We start from the raw sequence: 19,558 nt of genomic DNA on the forward strand, positions 1-19,558 counted from the left end.
ACTCAAGCTCTTGATGAAGTATGAATCTTCACCATATGTATTATCAATTATGTAAGGACTCAGCCATATGGAATCAAACTTTAAATGCTTTCCTTAATCTTGTTTTCTAAAATTTTATGTTAGGACCAAACCTCCAATGTTAAACTTTCTAATATTGACCATTTTATCAATTGATATTTCACTTGTTGCTTCATCATTTTGATTATTTAAGCCCTTCTCTTTCTCTTATGAATTTCATCGAGGTGATTTATCTTGCAATCCATGCCATAATCAATCTCTTCTTTGGAATTTTTTATGAATTTGAAGACTAGCATCAAATTATTAATGGTTGATATTGCATCAAAATCATACACCAATTCGAAAGGTGATGTTCTAGTAGACTTGGTAGCCTATATTTGTAAACTTGGCATGATTGGCAAGAAAAACTTCCTTGAACAATGTTGGTGATTAAACTCATATGATTGGTAGCTAGGGGGTCTATAGGGTTAGTAAGGCCCTTACAACTTTGTAATTTACTCTAAATTTTATTTTTGGCACAATTTTGTTGTACCTCTAGTGTTATGCTACATCATTCCCAACAAAATATCAATGATTCATTCTCCAACAAAATATCAATGATTCATTTATCTTAAAAAAATCTCATCCTCCATCTTGCACATGTGGTTGGTGGCTATCCAGCCATATATTTAGTGCACAAAGGGCTTTTCAAAAAGAAAAAAGCTAAGTATCTCCTTCGTATGCTGTGCTAAATATATGGCTGGATAGACCTCGCTGCACATGTGAGAGCTCTCACTCATCACATCTCACATCCCACATCCCTATGTGAACTCTTACATATGTGAAAGGACATGTCAGTGGTCCTACCCACATGTGTGACAAGCTTCAATCTCCACCATTTAATTAAATAAAATAATCTTAACACTCTAAATCTTCTCAATCATTGTGCTCTCTAAGGCACTAATCATGAAGTGCCACTTGAATGTCTCTCCTTCTTCAAATCCTCTCAACCAATCTCAACCGTTTATCCCCAAATTAGATCTTAATCCTCGATCTTTCATCTTGGAAATCTATAAATCAAACCATCCTCAAGCTAAAACCAACAAGTCTCTCCAATGCAGAGTCACGCTGCTAGTTTAGAGACTAAGTACATCCTTCCATCACACATCTTGAGCACTGCAACAATTAGTTACGGACGAGGGAACATTTATTTTGTTTCGTCTTTGTTGCAACTTCTTAGCTTAATTAGAGGTGTACATTGGTTATAGGTTAAGATTAAGTTTGTTGTTTGAATCCTTGTTTGTCTTCTACATTTTATTGTCCACAGAAAGCAATAGCGAACCACCAAAAATTATAGGAAACATGCATCTCGTTGTGGAACATACGACTCCTTTTGTTCTTGAGAATGCATTTGACAATAGACCATTCACCTACATTTATTAAGTAGATTTATATTCTTAAAACTGTATAAAATTTGAAAGTATATCCAAACCTTGCAGAGTGATTTTTAATAAAGGTTATAATTCTTGTTGCACAAAAATGCAAGGCTACCCAGCTACTCTTTATTCCCACCCTTTTAATGATTTATTTGTCTCATATCGTCCGGATACCTTTTGACAAACATATGACATGTACTGATGTATCAATAGTCAATCTTTAAACAGTGAACTTAAGTTTTAGCTATGAACTAAGAATTATATACAAAAATACATGAAATCATGGTTAGTTGCATTTAGAATAATTCTGATCCAAGCGTATCAGTTGGCCAACTTATTTAACATCAGAAACATTTTTTGCCCATCCATTTTAACTGTACACTAAAAAATAAATTTCCAATCCAAAATACCGTCAGGCAGAAACTTCCAACTCTGAACATACCACACATGCTTTTGCCCGTGCATTTCCACCTTCGGCCCACGGTAAATCACTGATCATTTTTTAAAATTCGTATTGCTTATCTTCTTGAAAATTTGGATAATAGATAGAGGATGAAGAAGATTAACAAACCAAATGTAATCACATACACTACATGACTAGAACCATGTTGTATTATGCTTCTATTTAATCTTCTCATATTGTTCTTAACTCCAGCCTGAGCTTTGAGTACTGTCATTTCCTGAGCCAAACATATTACTACTTAATTAGACAATCAAGGAAAATTCAGATAAACTTTATACCATCATCAAAAATAAATTCACAAAATGATCTAAAACGCATACGTGAAGAACTACAAGCGGTGTTCACTGAAGATAAAAATTTAAGCTAAATTGCCTAGCATTTTCCTGCAAATGGGATGTGTGCAAATAATAGCTTCTTTGATAAAAGATAAGTGTATTAGTGGAAAACACAGATAAAAATATAAAGAAAATATTGCAGGACAAGGGAGCCATATATAAGCAACAGAACAAAAGACTATTAATATAAACTTAGAACCAAAAATCAGTCCTTCAGAAACATGCATGGAATGGAATAGCATATCTCCAGGCTTGTACTTGGGGGTGAAAACACCACCTCTTGGCTCGCTGCTTGCCAGTATTTGGAATGTCATAAGCTTGGCAGATCCAACCTAAAAACAAACATCTCACTTCAACTGCCACAGACTCTTCAACATTATGAATCCATCCAATAAGTTAATTTGAACTCCCAGCATCCGACTGATTATTAATATAGCTTGCAGTTTAGGAACAGCTAAACTTTTATATCAAATGTCTCAAAAACTCAAATTTTCATGATTGAATGACAGTTCAAATATTGCTTGAAATGGATTAGGAACCAAACATTCTAGGAATTGACGCAAGATGAACACGTCAATGTTATCTCCATATTCACATTTGACCTTTACTTTTTCTTCTATAATCCAGTGACAAATGAAGTTGAGACCTCTCTCTACCTGTAATTTCTAATAAGTAAATGAAGTTCTCGTAAACTCTCAAATTTCAAAATGTTATGTCAAAATAATGACTTGACATACAACCGCTATGGTTAGCAAGTGGCCTTTCTACTTTCCTAAAGTTAAATTTCAATTGAGAGAAAAGCATATAATAGGATGAATTCAATTTATAGTATAGGTAGTACCATCATTATGAGCTCTAAGTGAGGAAGGACAGATCAAATAAAGAACAAATGATCAAATTGATTTAGTCACCACAAACTAATTAAAATGGAGCACGTAGAGAATTGCAGATTACATCATGATTGACACAGAATAATAAAAACAAATAAAAATATTATTTCCACAGGATTGATATGATAGCCTTTCAACTTTTTCATAAATCAACCACCACAGTTGACCTTTATTTAATTATTTACTAACTTGACATTTATTACTAACAACATGGCAATATTCTACTAACAAATAAACTATAGATGTAGTAACTCCAATATTACACCCATTATTTCATCGCTATCAACAAAGGTAGGAACACGAGGGAACAAATACCTCCTTCGAGAGAACAAATCCTTCCTCAAGTGCACAATGGGAATCAATCCCTCCACAAATGCCTCCGAACCCCCCCTTGTTCCAATCTCTAAGCCAGAAGCTAACTCAAGAAGTAAATGATCCTCTATCATCCTCTCCAAGGTTCCCGTTATGCAATGGATATGACTCAGTAGGCTTGATGTGATATGTCGGTAATCCAAGGGGACTTATGCACACTTAGAAGATTTTAACAAATTTATGGCTTTGAAGGAATTTGATCGTGAATGAATTGTCAATGAGAAGCTCTTTTTTAGGATTTTTGAATTAAAATATGCTGAAAGTAAAAGGTAAGGGTTTAGAAAGCTATGCTAAATCTAAGAACAAAGAGACAATGATTGATTGAGTGAAATCAACCACACTTTGCTTCGCCAACTTCGGACAACTACACAAAGGCGGTGCAATCTTCAAAGGTTGTGCAAAATATTTTCATAACACCAATGAACAACATCAAAGAACAATGTCCACCCAATGATCAAAGTTAGGTTCCAACAAAAAAAGGCTCAGACTAACCTTGCAAAGTTGATAAAAATCAGCTATTAACAAAAGGTATGAGCAAGGATCTCATTACAAACAATATCATCAATCCCTTTCATCTAAGTGTTGGAAAACAAATCTACTCTAAGTGAGGAAAGCAAGACCATGCAAGCTACAAAACAGGACAAGTATACACCTTCTAAAGAACAATGTATTAAGTTTACTGCTTCAATAGCTCTCTGCAACAATCTTAGACAATCTCCCCTCCTTTACAAATGAAGGGGTCACCCCTTTATATAGGCCTCAGGCCATGATTACATGCAAAACCCTAATTAGGGTTTTCCCTAAAAGATTCTCCACACATGATGCAACAAGGTGGGAATATTCACTAAATGCCCATTAAAGCCACTAACAATAAATTCCTACATGCCCAAAATGGTGTCTGCTTGTGCATTAAATACACCATTTTCCATCAAATCTACCAATACATCATAAATGCTATAAATGTGCCACCATGCAAAATCGCCCATAATGCCATAAATGCACCATCATCACCTAAATGTGATGGTTACATGCAAAGATGCTCCACTACCCGGCATGCGTTAACCCAGCCGCCACTTGGTCAAATATTCCAGCCATGCATGCGCCATTATGTCAAAAGATTCTCGTCCAAAAATGGATGATCATTATCTTGCTCATTAATGGCATATGCAACGATCCTAGCGACGATGGCCTCCAATTCTCCTACGAAGACACTTGGCACGCTTTCCATCCTTAATTCCATCAAGGCAATTTCCTCTTCACACTTGGCGAAAAACTTCTCCCATTCTGCCACCAACTCCTGTGTCCACACTGTGCTAGAAAATAAGGAAACATTTTCTAGATGTGCCTTGGAAGATCATTCCACAAAGAAATATTCATGTAAACGGTCCCTTAGGAAATTCATCGTCACTCCCTCCTCGGCCAACCTTCTTGCGAATAATGCCTCAACTGCATTGAGGATTTCATCTTGAACTTTCCTGATTGAGTCCTTCAAGGTCAAAAACTCCACGCTGAACCTCTCAAAAGATTCCTTTCCAGTGTAGATAGCACAAAACCATCGTGGGAAGTCATAGATTTCGTTCTCCTGGACCATGTTCACGTCTATCAGTGTCTACCTAGGAACTTTCATCAATGCTCTAAGTCGCAGAATAGTCAGGTCCTGGTAAATGTGCACATCCTCCCATGAACTATCTGTGACTTCCAGCCTGTTCAGGAGGGCAAGAAGTCTAGTGCGAAGGCGAACCAAGTCTTCAATAAATTTTCCGACTGCAGTGAAAACATCCTCCACCCACTCCTTAGAGCATTGAGCTCTCTTCCTAACCTCTTCAACAACATCAACGGACTCCTTAGGGAGAGAGGTGGGAAGAACAAAGAACATGTCTTCCTCTCTAAGTGGATGTTTGAAACTCTTCACATACTTGCATAAGGCTCTGTTTTTATTTTTCAGCCTTTTGTTTTGCTCCTTCATCTTCTTCATTTTCTCCTTCATGGCCAAGAAAGATTCTTCAAAATCTTCCACAACTTGTGTTGTGGATGCATGCCCCAAATCAACTTCTTTGATCACATATTCGTCTGGCGTGATCTCATTTCTACCCTTGTCTACCGCAAGCTTAGCTAAATGTAATGTTCTGGATCCAGAACCGTCCCATGTGATTTTGGAAAACTTTCGGGTAGCCTTCTTTTCTGCTTGTTTGTCTGTTCTTCTCAAAAGTTCTTCAAACTCCAGTGCTAGATCCACTTCCTCTTCTGGCTCTCTTCTCAATCTATCTCTCAGCCAATCTGGAGCAACTATTGACTGATCCTGAACCTCCATGTGTACATGGTGTTGTGAAACTTCCTCCATGTCCTCAAGAAGTGTTTCATCAATGAAACTATCCTAGTGCTACTCTTCTAGATTAAGGGGAAGTTCTTGCCTTTGCATTTTCAGCTAAACTGGCTTGTGAGAAGCACTCGTGCTAACCATATCCTACGCCTGAACATTATCTGGAAAATTGTCTTGAGGCTGACCTCTTGGAACTTCTTGTGCAAACATCTCTACTTCTTGCACACTAGAGGAACTGGTCGGTGAATATGCCTCTTCTACCCTTGGCCTTTTCTGTTGAAGCTCTTCTGGTTGAACACTTGAATGGACTTCCTGCTGAACATCTAGGCAGACTTCCATTTCCTTGTTCGCAGTTTCTTTGGAACATTCCCCTGCTTGACACCTTCTTGCTTGATTTCTCCTTCTGTATGGGCTTGTGATGATCCTTCAGTGGCCTTACTATGGGAGTCCAAATTTCCCATCAATTGGTAAGTTAGGGGAACATTTGCATCCTTCAATGCCCTCATGTGCCAATCCACCCAATGTCGGGTGAATTTCATAACTGGCCTGGCTAGAATGTCTAAGTCATCAATTTCTGGTTCTGACCAATTTGGAGTTTGGATAGGTGTATCTTTCAACTTTTCAAACGATGTATCTTCCTTTACCTAATCTAGCATCTAAATAAATTAACCCATTCTAATTAAGTCAAGGGGCAATCTGGAATGCATAAGCTTCCTGACTTTAAGATCGTCCTTGGCGCCGACCCAAAAATCCTCCAGGTGAAATTTGTGTTTGAACTTTATTCCATCGACCATTCTGATTTTGTTATATGGATCAAAGTATGATCTGATCGTGTGGAATGTCAAATGATAGAATGCCAGCTCGTCAATGGATTTTTTTGTCGCTACCAAATTTGGGCACACTTCCACGTAGACGCCAAGGACAATAGGGAATGCAATAGACAGCTTCTTTTTCTGAATCTGGTCATACGCTGTCAATTGCCTACTGAGTTCCAACAGCTCTAGTTTGTTCAACGGGTACCTTGGAAGTTTGTACGATGTAAAGTAAAATCCCTGCATCCGGATATATGTGAACTTGGAAACTGAATGTACACTGCTCCAAATTTTTGTATCAATGCTTTAGCTTCTGGTGTTACTCTCGTGTGGAGTTCACCCTACAATAACCTGGTTAAATACATCATGAAAGTGTCATTCACCAGTTTGAAAGAACCAGTGTTGTGCAAGTGCAACTGGGGATAGCACTCGTGGACCTTCAGTTGTGCTGGCCTGCATCCCATGGGACCTTTTCCTGGCAAGCCGTCGAAGCTGCCCATCCTTGCCAACGAATAAATCACATACAAGCTCATGTAAAAAGATTGGGTATGCCTCTCCTTCAAATTCTTCAACTGTTCATGCATGTAATGAGTTATCAATCTTGCCCAATCCACTATCCCATTGGTGTTCATGACTTCACTAACGAAGAAGAACATCCAGGTTTCAAAAGTAAAAGTATGTTGGCACCCCATAATCCTGTTCAGCATCATCACCAGATCTACATACTCAGTCATTTGTTTAGGCATTTTGGAAATATGAAGTCTTGGCTTCTACAAGCCAGGTTTTGTTGATCTTCTCAGCACATCTATTAGGACTTGCATCATATACTGTCGTCGATCTATCCTTAGTCCTGTAAGTCATGGAATGATAGGATGGAATTCCAAAGGTCTCCCCGATAGCCTCTGCAGTCAAGTTGGCAAGCAGCTTTCCATCAGATGTCAAAATTGCCCTTCTTTCTGGATTATAATGTTTTGCACATTCTAAAATTATTCTGGACATTGAACGGCTAGAGGGAAACCGGTTGTCGAGACAATTCCGCTTTTAACAATTCTGGCAGCGGTGGGCGATGGAGCACATCCAGCTGTTCCAAAAATCCTAAGCCGGAAAGCACCCAGCTGGAAAGTTCCCAGATTGGTGTTGCTGATTTCTCTCCACTTAGAAAAAAATTTGGACTTTGGAAGGAATCCCTTCACCTCGTTCTTAAATTGTGCTTACCGGGAAGTAACTGTAGCCTTGCTGGATTCCACCATTCCTACAAAACAAAGTAAATTACATTAAAAATCTGCATAAGGAATTAAATAAGATAATGGAGAAGAAATTTCAGCCTGTAAATTCCTAATTAGAAATAAAATAAAACCTCCACGATCAAGAGCTTCTTGAAAAGAAATAAAATTCTTTGCTTTTTGAGCCTTTGCCACTTCTCTCCAACTTCAACTTTCTCCCAAATTTGCACGTGAGAAATAAATTGTTTGATTGTTTAAATAGAATTTCTCCACCAAGTTTCGAAGTTGGCAAGAGGCTAAACTTAGAAGTTGCATTAAGAATGCGTCATACGTTCCTTGCCAACGTGCCATGCAAATGGGCCCCATCATTGTCATTGAGTTCAAAATGGAAATTTCCATTATTCTTTAAGTCATGGCATCATAAATTTGGAATATTCCTTTTTGCATGTTGCCAACTCGCCAATCTTTCCATTTTGAATTTAAGATGATATCTTTGGAAGATTTTCCTTTTACTTAGAAATTTTGACAATTCATTTGCTTGGAAAGAAATCATGATCATGCAGATTTTGGAGAGAAAATTTTATCGAAGAAGAATTTTCTTGAGTTTTTGAATTTGTCATGTTCCAACGGAGATTTTTCATCAATTTTCAACATTTCTTCGACTTGTGGTAGATTTCCACACTTGAGAAAGGATTTTTTAATCTCTTCCCTAAGGGAATTTGCCTATCTTCCTTGTCCTTGACTTCAAATTTCTATGGGAATTCAATTTTCAATCCATCCTTGGGCAAAATTTCACCTTGAAAGGAAAATTCCTTCCTTATCCTTATCCAGTGCTCTATCTCTACCTTGGGCGCCATTTCTTGCCAGTGGAGGAATTCGGGATAACTCACACTTTCCTTCTTGACCCCTCTTCAACGCTCACTTGCATGCTTGGGCGGATTTCTTCATGTGTGCAGGAAAACGTGATTTGGAGGAAAAATCCTCCACACCCTCATGGCACCAAAAGGACATGGTCATGGAATTTTAATCATGGAGGAATTTTCCTCCATGACCCCAATCTAGCACTCCCATGCTGACTTGGGCGGAGTTTTAGGGTGGTTAAGGAATTTGCGTTGTGGAGGAAAATTCCTCCACAACCTCATTTTGGCACCCCACCTCATGCATGGGCGGAATTTAAGCCAAGTGAAGGATTTTGGGCTTGGAAGGAGAAATCCTCCAAGACCCCATTTTGGCACCCCCTCCTAATTTGGAATATGTTCATGCCACGATGAAGGATTCTCTTGACTTTCTTCCCTGACTTAGCCATTTTCGCACTTTCCAAATCGAGATGCCATCTTGGATTGAAGTGGATTTTTTTGCCTTAGGAGATTTCTCGATGCCTTTCCACTTCTGGAATTGAATCTAGACTTATGGCCATTTTGATCAATTGTCTTCTTTTTCAAACTTTCCGGATTTAGGCAAATATTCAAGAATGTTTAGTCTTTAGTGTTGGGGTCTCTGCCTGTGAAGAACTTGCCAAAAATAGACTTACCAAAAATAGTAAGTACTTCAAAACGTCAAAATTAGGGCAAACCGGGGCAGGATGACCTTGGGGCAGGATAACACTTACTAAAAATAGTAAGATTGATTTTTAGCAAAACAAAGACAATCCGAGAGGCAATGAAATCCCTAAAAATAGTAACTTTCTAAAAATAGAAAGTTGCTCAGAATTCGCTCAAATTTCACTGATAGCTTCCTTGAAGGGTCCTGATTCCAATGCAACATTCAGTTTTTCCAGAACCCTAAGGAAAAGGCCTCAAATCTAATTTTGAAGGGCAAAACCCTAAAATGGACCAAACGAGTTCTAGACTTAGCCAAATTTGCTCAAACGACTTACAGACTTGATCAAATTCATCCTTAAACACTTGCAAACTGAGGAGACCGAAGAGAGTGCCATGAAAGACCGAAACCAAAAGATCAAGAGGACCTAAAAATAGGGGTTCCCCATTTGGGATGGGGTGATGTGTGATTAGGTCACAACAAGTAGTAGCACCTAACTATATCCTTGTCTACTGAAGTGCTGAACTTTATGACAATCAGAACAGTTTCTTCAGCAATCTAGTTATTTTTAATGACTCCATTTTCTTTATCAATCAGGGAAGAGATCACAGTTTCCAGATTAGGATTGAGTTCAGTTAATGTAAAAACAGCTTTATCATAGCTTGCAGGTATTCTATTCAATAGGATTATCTTAGCATCGTCATCATCATCATCATCTATTTTAGAGTTAATTTTAATTAGCCGATAGGCTATTTAACGAGGGAATAGCCCACCGGTATTGTCTCACGCATGTCGGAAAGGAATCACGCGCGACCGGTTTCCTTCAGCGCTCCGGTAAATTCGCCGTGAATTTTCACATCAGAATATTTGATTTGTCCTGCACCGTTTGCTTAAACTGCCATTCTCTACCGCATCTTATATTGGAAGAGTTTCACACCAGCTTTGATAATGAAAAACTTTGTTGGCTGCATTTAATAATTCTGAAATGACTGACAGGAGGAGTGCCACCTAAAACATTCCACTGCCAACGATCCAAGACTACGGCTCTAATTTTTTATTTAGGAATTACCAACGGAATTTCCATTTTCCGTTTCTGATTTTTATTGACAAAAAATCAGGGTTGTGCTTTTGGGGTATTTTTGTTTTTATTATTAAATCATTGTAAATTTCCAAACACCGCTTCCAAGTAGGTAAGATTTTTTAAGTTCAGATTTTATTTAGATTTCAATTAAAACTATATATGTATTTATTTTAATGGACGTATATCTAATATTCTAAAAAATGAATTGATATATAATACTTATTTATCATAAAAAAATATTTTTATGTAATCCGATGCATGATAAAAAAGGATTTCCACTTATTATTTTTTAAGACAAATTTCTTAAAACTTCCTCAGTGGAATACATAGTGCACATTCTTTCGGTTTCCTGTAACTTCCTCAAGTTAAAATGCATATCATTTCTGTTGGTGTTGGAAATAAGCCACACCCGGACCGACAATGGACTGGTCCAAGAGGGGCCAGTAGCTCAGTGGTAGAGCACTCCAGCAGCGTATGGAAGGTCCTAGGTTCAAGTCCTAGCTGGTCCATGTCTCAACATGGTATCAGACCCAAGTCCAGGCTAGGAGCCCCAAGCACACGAGAGGTGTGGCTTAAGGGGGGTATTGGTGTTGGAAATAAGCCACACCCGGACCGACGATGGACTGGTCCAAGAGGGGCCAGTAGCTCAATGGTAGAGCACTCCAGCAGCGTATGGAAGGTCCTAGGTTCGAGTCCTAGCTGGTCCATGTCTCAACATGGTATCAGAGCCAGGTCCAGGCTAGGAGCCCCAAGCACATGAGAGGTGTGGCTTAAGGGGGGTGTTGGTGTCGGAAATAAGCCACACCCGGACCGACGATGGACTGGTCCAAGAGGGGCCAGTAGCTCAGTGGTAGAGCACTCCAGCAGCGTATGGAAGGTCCTAGGTTCGAGTCCTAGCTGGTCCATGTCTCAACAATTTCTCCTTCTTTATGATTGCAATATTCAATGCTTACTGTTCGTTTTGAATGTAAAGTTTAAATTCCAAAGATTTTAATAGTGCAAGTAATTGTCTTGGATGGCTAAGATATTGTTGTCATTCTTTTGCCTTGCATGACAGCTATGTTGAATATCTTATACCAAAATCTTCTAAAATTCTTTCAGTAAAAGAAAAAATCCTAAATTTTACCAGTAAACCTGTCACAATTTTATTTTATTCATTCTATTTTTTTATTTTTTTTAATTATACACAACATTTTTGAATTTTATTTCTTGCCAATCATTAAATTTTAGCAGATTTAATGTAAAAGTTGTGTGGGCTCTTCTATTTTTTACATCTACCTAATTTTTACTTGTTCATATTGTATAGAAAAATAAACTTTTCTTTATTAATTTATAATTTAAATCATTTTTTATTTTTAGTTTAACATCTACCTGGTTTCTTCATAATGTATTAAAAAATAAATCTCTTTATTAAATTATAATTTATATCAATTTAATATAATGCATATATAAATATACTAATTAATAAAAATAGATTTAATAAAGAAAATATTATAAAACTTTTACAAATATACCTATATAATTTTAAAAATTCAATATATATTACTATCGGCTAAACCATTGCACGTTCATTTGGTGCAAGCGCTAGTACATTGATTGATGAGAACCAATGCATACAGATATGCCAAGAAACACTTTCTCCATTCATCTTCAAGCCAAAGAGTTTTTGCTTGATGGAACTTTTGGCACTAAAAGCTTGCGAGGTAAACGATGTTCTAAGGCCATCCCAAAATTTTTTTGAGGTCTTCATAAGATCTATGTAATGCATGTACACATCAGATCAGTTTGTGGTCTTTGATAGTCTATTTAACAGCTTCATCAACTGCATGCAGTTTTGACATATCGCTTGCCACAATATGTCGTAGATCCCTTTCAATTAGGATCAGTTGCAACTTTAGTTGCCAAGTGTATATTGTGCTCCTCCAATCTGGCAATAGGATGTGATTTCTCCATGATTGAAACCATTCTTCTTGCCAAGAGTGTTCATCATCTTATTTGTGTATTAAGCACTAACTGATCCCTTTTTTTAATCTCAGAATAGTGGAATCTTGTGTACATGTCACTATAGTACTTGAGAAAATTATATTCTGAAGGTACCACTTCAATGAATTTTGACTGTCAGCAAGCTTGAATTATCTTTCTTTTTGTGCAAAGTAAGTCTTTAACCAACAAAATGCCGTCTTGGACAGTTGATTCTTTTAGCATCTGAGAACTTATTGATGGTGCAATACACTTCCAATTGTTGAAGGCATTCTTTTTGCACCTCAGCAGTTGATTCTGCCTTCAGACACCAAGATTTGAGACTGACTTGCACATTGAATGGAATCTACTGCTAAAACGAGGGACTAATAATTGCAGAGGATGTTTCCAGACCTGGTTGAAGCATTAGGTTACAGAACTGTAAGATAAGGTGATTTCCATTCTTCCAAAGATTCTTGCACAAGCATTCTAGACTCTGGCGCAGCAAATTCATTTACAATGTCAAAAATCTTGGCCTTAAAAAGACACTTTCCTAGATAGTCTAAGACAAAACAGGATTGTATTCCTTATGTGGAATACTGTGAACAAGTAGTCATGCACGACTAGGATCAAAAAAGAATTCTGCAAGGACCTATTGGAAGAATACAAGATTCCAGGCAGAGAAGTGCTCTAATATCCATGCCAAGTTCATGATTTTGCAGGAAGACCAAATTCAAGACTAACCAAAAGACAGATTTATCTAGTTAAATTGCAAGTTATATTGAACATGCAATGGAACATGGGATAGCAAATATAGATCTTCTATTCATCATGAAAAAGATACATACGTGTGTACAGTGCTAGAATAAAGAACCAAAACTGCAAATTTCTCTAGATTGAATCTAGAGATTGATAATATGATTTTGAGGATGTATTAAAGATAAGAGCCTGTACAATCCAACTAACAAAAATCAAACAGATGAGAGTTATAGAATCTAAGAATCAATTAAAAGACAATTCAGTTCCAAGGGTTGCTGATGTCCCAACCATTTCAGTTGCCCAAACATTTCTTGATGCAGAGAATGAAATTTCCCTTGGTCAGTAGCTAAAAAGTGAAAACTGTTAGTCAAAATGTCTGAACCTTGCTCCTAATGTTAAGATTACAAAAAGTGCAATTTTTGGATTATAAAATTACAAAAATTCAATTTTGGGGCTATAGATTTGGTTTTGGCCGAAATAAATATTCTGGGTTGCTTGGCCCCATTTCAAATGTGCTTGTTGTGCAGATCTCTTTGAACTCTACAATTTCTTTTAAAAAGGGCCCAATCAACCTCCCAAATCAAAAGTTATGGTGTCCAGAAGTTGGGCCTTCTGCGTAGGATATGTAAGAACATATTGGACACATTAAAAAGCTGTATGGGGGGGAGAGGTTACACTTGTTGACCAACTAATAATGTGTGTTAGGGCACATCATAAAGCATCTTTGGCAGAAGATAATGAAACCAAAATGGAATGTCCAATTTGGTGAGTGGATTATAATAAGGTTATGACAGGCAGAAGGAATATGCTATTTTTAGATTGTGAACTCATCTTGAGATTTGGGTGTTGGATTTCTGCATTAAGGATTTGGACGCCACTTTTTGAGTGGTTTTAGCTTATTATTTCTAATTACCATTTGATGGTTTCATATATTGTATCTCCTATATATTAGGTGCTTGTGATGGAGGTTGGGATAGAGTTTGGTAGATATTGTTAAGCAATTAGAATTCCTTTGGATCTCTAGTTGGTGATATTCTAGGTAAGGCTTGCTTTGAAAGTGTATTGTAATTGTGTTGTTTACGAAATAATACATTGGATTGCTTTGAACTGTGGGGTTTTTCTCTTGAAAGGATTTTCCCACATGCACTTGTGTTATGATATATTGTTTATTTTATGTTTATATGCCTTTTATAATTGTAAAAAGATTGAAATTTGCACAACACTCTGCTCAAAATTCTAGTGTAGGAAGTGTTTCCACATACCCTTCTTCCTTCCAAAAATATGTCCTTCACCAAAGTCCCCAGCTTGTGTCCTTGTGAAACCTAAATTACAGAGGTGGGATGTCTTTTGGTAGATTACAATTAGTAGGCATGTACAGCTATCTTGAGGAGCTATATGAAACTTGATTATTAGTATCTGTGTGTTGTAATCCCTATTTCCCCTTCTCTAAATCAATCAACTTCGGATTCCTCCATTCTGAGCATTTAACTATAGACATATTTTTCCTTGAATCCAACGATTGAAGAAAATGTTATCAAATTGGCCACTTTGCATCTTGAAGGAGTGGCTCACGAATGGTGGTATCATGGCATGGTAACCCAAGGGCATGATTTCAATCACCACCTTGGAAGACTTCAGCCAAAGATTGATAGAGAGGTTGGATAGGAGGGATCCAAAAACGCATTTTAAGGAGTTAGTACAGCTGAAGCAAGAGGGTAAGGTGGAAGACTATGTAGCATAATTTCAAAGGCGTGTGGTGATGATTTCTGATGTGATAGAGAGAAGGCTTATAGCTTTCTTTGTGGAAGGCCTAGCAGAACCCCTTAAAGGTTTAGTAAGGACATTTGATCCAAGCTCATTGCAAGAAGCCATCAAAAGAGCTCTAAATTTTGAAGATTCAGTGACTAAGGACAGATGTAAGTCCAAGCAAGCATCTTCTATTCTATCAAAGAAATATTTTCCGATGAGCACACTACCTACCAAAGAATTACCTTCTAAGCCAAATCAAGTAGAGGTGTCTAAGAACAAACTGCGAAGCAAAAAGCTACACTTCACATGCAAAGAACTATGGCAACCTGGACATAGGTGTTTGGGAAAAGGATAACTACACTATACAAAGGTAGTCTCCAATGAGGATACAAAAGATGCAACGTGGGAAGATGTGGAAATTGTTGGGCATCCAAATCTGAAGTTGCTTGAGGACAAGCAACATCTGGGGCGGGTGGACTGTGATGTCCCTGATTAGGAGCTGGGTCAGCTCTTTTATCTGCCAATGTTTTAACTACATAAATAATAAATAAAATTATCAATAACTGCCAATTATTAAAAAATTTGAATAAACAGTTAGGCCGACCTGGCCTAATGTGTTGTGAGGCGGTTTTCTCCCTAGGCTGACCTTTGAGAGCTTTGGTATTAATACAGGTTGGCATTGGAAGTGAAGGCATCGATTGGTATGACTGACAAATGCATTAAACGGATGAGAGGCAACTCAGACACAAACCTGAGAAGCTTCACGATTGATAGGACAAAATCCCTGCCAATATTACTACTCAATGCCATCTTATTCAAACAGTTGTGCAGGACCAGTGCAAGGCGTAATAAGTAATAAGGAAAGCTACAGGAGTACATTGGGAGTGTTAGAACCTGCGATAGCTGCTGAAGGAGGAGCTCATCTGGTGTTCTTTCTCAGGCATATGAAATCGGGCAAATTACCAGGGCACCTCAGCTTCTGCATCTACCAATGTTTGCACCTCTAAACACAAGCATACAATCCGTTATTGATCCCCTCTGCCGTTGACCAGCGAAGGTGCAAGTGAATCATCCAAGTATGGCTTCATGTCACATATTCCATGACTGAATGTCGATTGAATTTATGATATTCTGGTTACTTCTGTGTATCATACTGCTTTGCTAAACAAGAGGACTTGTCATTTGCATGTATATGAATCTGATTTGATGAATTAAGGGAATAGATATTCTCTGAGCTTATATTCTGAATCTGCAAGTTAAATCTGTGTTGATGCCTTAATGCTTAATCTGAAAATTCTGAATCTGCAAATTAACTGAGTTTGTAAGGTTCTTTCTCTTATGCCGGAGAATACTGTTGGAAGTCTGTTTACTGTTTAGATTGCAAAATTCTACACACCGGTATATTTCATTCTTTCCATGCTAAAATATGTTCAAGATATAGGATTGGAGAAGACAGTGGTATGCAGGCTTCTCCTTCTCCAAGAAGAGATAACTCTCTTTTGATGCTGTCCTTCCTACACCATTTTGTGACAACTATAGATACCAACCATATATTAATGGTAAGAATACATGTTCTATGACCTCTCCTGTTGATTTTCCATGCGTAGTTGGTGGCACTGATGACAGCTTCAGTGACTGTGCATTCTAGTGTGGTTGGTGTATGTTGTAGAAACCGTTCTATCCTTAGATACTTTGGATGTTCCCATAACAGGGGTAAGGAGATTGCACTCTAAAAAGTTTCATATTATCGAGTTAGCACAGCCGCATAAATTTCTACAAATCCCCTGTATACCCTGAATGTCATGAGCTATGGCACCATGGTAGCATGGTCCTAGCCCTATGATTTGATCATGCCCCTTCTCTTTAACTTTGGTTTTTTCCAGTATAACTGATATAATGTCAGCTTTTACTTCACTTTGGACAGTTGATGGCACTATGAATATGAGTTGGTTTTGACAGACTGTGATTTCTTCCCAGTTCCCAATAAACTGCCGATGTTCTGTTCTTTGGTCTTTATCATAGTAGATTGGTCCTACGGATTTTATTTTTCTGCAAGTGACCAATTGAATGCCCTTCTCCTTCCTTGATAAACTTGGACCTATCCTAATTCAGACATCTAGATGTAGATCCAGCTCATTATTACACGATGGCTGCCCTATTTGAAACCTGAAGAAGCTTAACCATAATGAAATTTGATTTTGTCCCTGCTGCTGAAAACTGCTGGTTTGCAGGACTTGCCAATATAATTATGATACTTGTCTTTTTTATATACAAGTGGTACTTTTCCAGTGCATCAAATTATGTGATATAATTTTCTGGATTCAGTTGCATTGATAATAGTATTCATCCTAGTAGATAAAGTGGTATAGGCAAAACCAGAGTTTATGAGAACTCTTTAATTATAAAGAAGTTAGCATTGATTGCATTATTTATGCTGGTTCCATTCTTATGATTTTCAGTGATCCTAAATTCTATAAACTCCCTGTTTAAGGACAGATATCACTCTGATGTCTGTTTCTCGTGGTTTAGATTACCGAACTGGAAACACACAAGCTAATGAGTTTAATTCTTTCCATGTATAGTGAGGCAATCGTTTCCCTTTCCTTTGAAAATTTACCTATTTAAAAAAATAACCTGAGAATCCTGAATGTGTACAGTTTTCCTAATCTCTTTACCAAAAAAGGGGCTGTGATTTGTTCCCATGATCTCTACAAATGCCTGAAAATAAAAGACTTGTTTTACAAAAAAATTAAACCCCCTTAGAAAAGCCAAAAAAGTGCAGAATTCAAGCAAATTTCATGTAGAAAATTGTTTGAGTTTTCACCTGGAGTTGCTCAGTTAGTGTTCTCACAGTGATAGCACGGCAGTGACACCACTAAATCCAGACCTGAGATCATCAGCATGGACGGGGCACAGTTATATAGGAGACTAAGGCCCAGCTATGTAGGTGGTCTTTTTTGAGATTAGGGCCCAGTTTACTTCTTCAGACGCAAATGACTTGTGGATGTAACTCAGTCTGAAATATATTGATTAGGAGTTATTTGTTGTTAGATTAGTTTGATTGATTAGTCAGACTATTTGATTCTTCAATCAAACCGAGAGTCACTTCAGTGAGTTGTAAGTTTTAACTTGGGAGCTTTACTTGACAAGTCATTTACTTTCTCTTAGATTCGTAATGCACTTGTCTATTTAAACAGCATATAATCTGATTTTAATTATGACACACCTAGAGTCTCTTTTATAAATATCCATTCACTGCAGTGTATTTCTTTTTAGATTTAATGAGAAGATAGTTGCAGGTTTTAGAGTTCAATTCTGTGAATTCCATGTTCACATTTTCAGTAGTATGTTGTTGTAGATTAGCATAGTCAGAAATCATTGTGTTGTTTGGAGTATTCTTGTACTAGGCTGCCCAATTATAGAAACAAATCTTCTCAGTGTACAATTTGATTACCATGGCCTGATAAATTAACAAAAAAGGGCAGTGACGATAAAATAAATCCCATCTGGTATGAAATGAAAACCAAAATTAGAAGGGCCAAGGTAGGACTTTGATCACAATACTTAATCACATGCTCTAATCAGACACCAAAGCCTGATCAGATAATTATATTCTACATCCAGTTAACCCATAAATTGCATCAGAATGAAAATAATAAAGAAAGAGAAACGCAGGATTACCAACTGGCTTAGAAAATCATTTTGGAATTTGGTCTCAGACTCTATCGCCTGAGCTACCTGCAAATTGGCATACAGGCATCATCATTTTCTTCAGATTATACAAAAAAACCCACATCAATGAAATCCAATTATATGATCTTCTAAAATTCTGTCAATAAATTCCGTATTAATTAGAGTAAGAACCCGCATCAAAAGATTCAATTCTCTGCGTTATAGAGACCATCCTAATCAAAACATTCAAAATTAAAAACATAATTATAATATGTGGCTTACATTTCTGAGCCCTAAAACCTTGTGATGAAGATCAGAAATCGTGTCATCAATGTCTCCGTGAATTGGGTCAACCCTTAATTGAATTTCATCGCTCTGAGCATTATTCGATCTGCTGCTCAGCCCTGGTCTGAAATACCCATAACATAAATTTCTGTATTGCATAAGTTTCTAACCTATTTTTCATAGTTCTTTCAACCATGGTCCATGAACTTGTTGATAAACAAAAATAATGCAGGGAAAAAACAACGCATGAATGGAATACATTAAAATTACCTTGAATGAAAGGGCCCTGTACCAAAGGACGCCATTGTTCCTTTTGAGGATTTCCTCACAGACGATGATGAAAAGTTCGCAACAATGGTGGATGTAAGCAAATTTTGTTATTTTCAAATAAAGAAGATATGATTTGGTTCTTCTTATTTTTGTCTTTTAATGAATTAGAGAACCATAAATATAGAATAAAGTTGAGGTTATAATTTTGGTTTTAAGGCTTAATTGGATTAAATAAATTAATAAAAAATGATAAATTATGTCACGTAGTGTTTATTTTAGAAAATCATATGTAATAGGGATATGCATTTAGTTTGTGGAATAATGGTGGAGATAAAAGTTTAATGTAGTATAAAATTTAATTGTTTGGCGTAAAAATAGGTAATCTTGGTATGCTTA

The 19,558-nt window shown here is 37.2% G+C and overlaps 1 protein-coding gene across 2 annotated transcripts; it reads right to left on the reverse strand.

Annotated features, from left to right (window-relative positions):
- Positions 1-1,704: 1,704 nt before the first annotated feature.
- LOC131030903 (bet1-like protein At4g14600) lies at positions 1,705-19,316 on the reverse strand. 2 transcript variants are annotated; one of them, XM_057961859.2, is made up of 5 exons: positions 19,163-19,316; positions 18,890-19,016; positions 18,617-18,673; positions 2,509-2,563; positions 1,938-2,113 (listed from the first exon to the last, which is right to left on the reverse strand). In XM_057961859.2, exons 1-5 carry the CDS (start codon positions 19,195-19,197, stop codon positions 2,079-2,081), a joined length of 309 nt encoding a protein of 102 aa, XP_057817842.1. In that variant the 5' UTR covers positions 19,198-19,316; the 3' UTR covers positions 1,938-2,078. The 2 variants fall into 2 exon arrangements, with proteins under 2 accessions (XP_057817841.1, XP_057817842.1); XM_057961858.2 differs by lacking the exon at positions 2,509-2,563 and having other exon boundaries at positions 1,705-2,113.
- Positions 19,317-19,558: the final 242 nt, after the last annotated feature.

This window comes from Cryptomeria japonica, chromosome 10, assembly GCF_030272615.1.
Source record: "Cryptomeria japonica chromosome 10, Sugi_1.0, whole genome shotgun sequence".
NCBI classification, from domain to species: Eukaryota; Viridiplantae; Streptophyta; class Pinopsida; order Cupressales; family Cupressaceae; genus Cryptomeria; species Cryptomeria japonica.

Coding starts and splice junctions, on each gene's coding strand:
- LOC131030903 (XM_057961858.2), bottom strand. CDS start 19,197: ATGGCGTCCTTTGGTACAGGGCCCTTTCATTCAAG. Junction 19,017..19,162: donor ACAGGGCCCTTTCATTCAAG/GTAATTTTAATG, acceptor TGGGTATTTCAG/ACCAGGGCTGAGCAGCAGAT. Junction 18,674..18,889: donor AGGTTTTAGGGCTCAGAAAT/GTAAGCCACATA, acceptor GCCAATTTGCAG/GTAGCTCAGGCGATAGAGTC.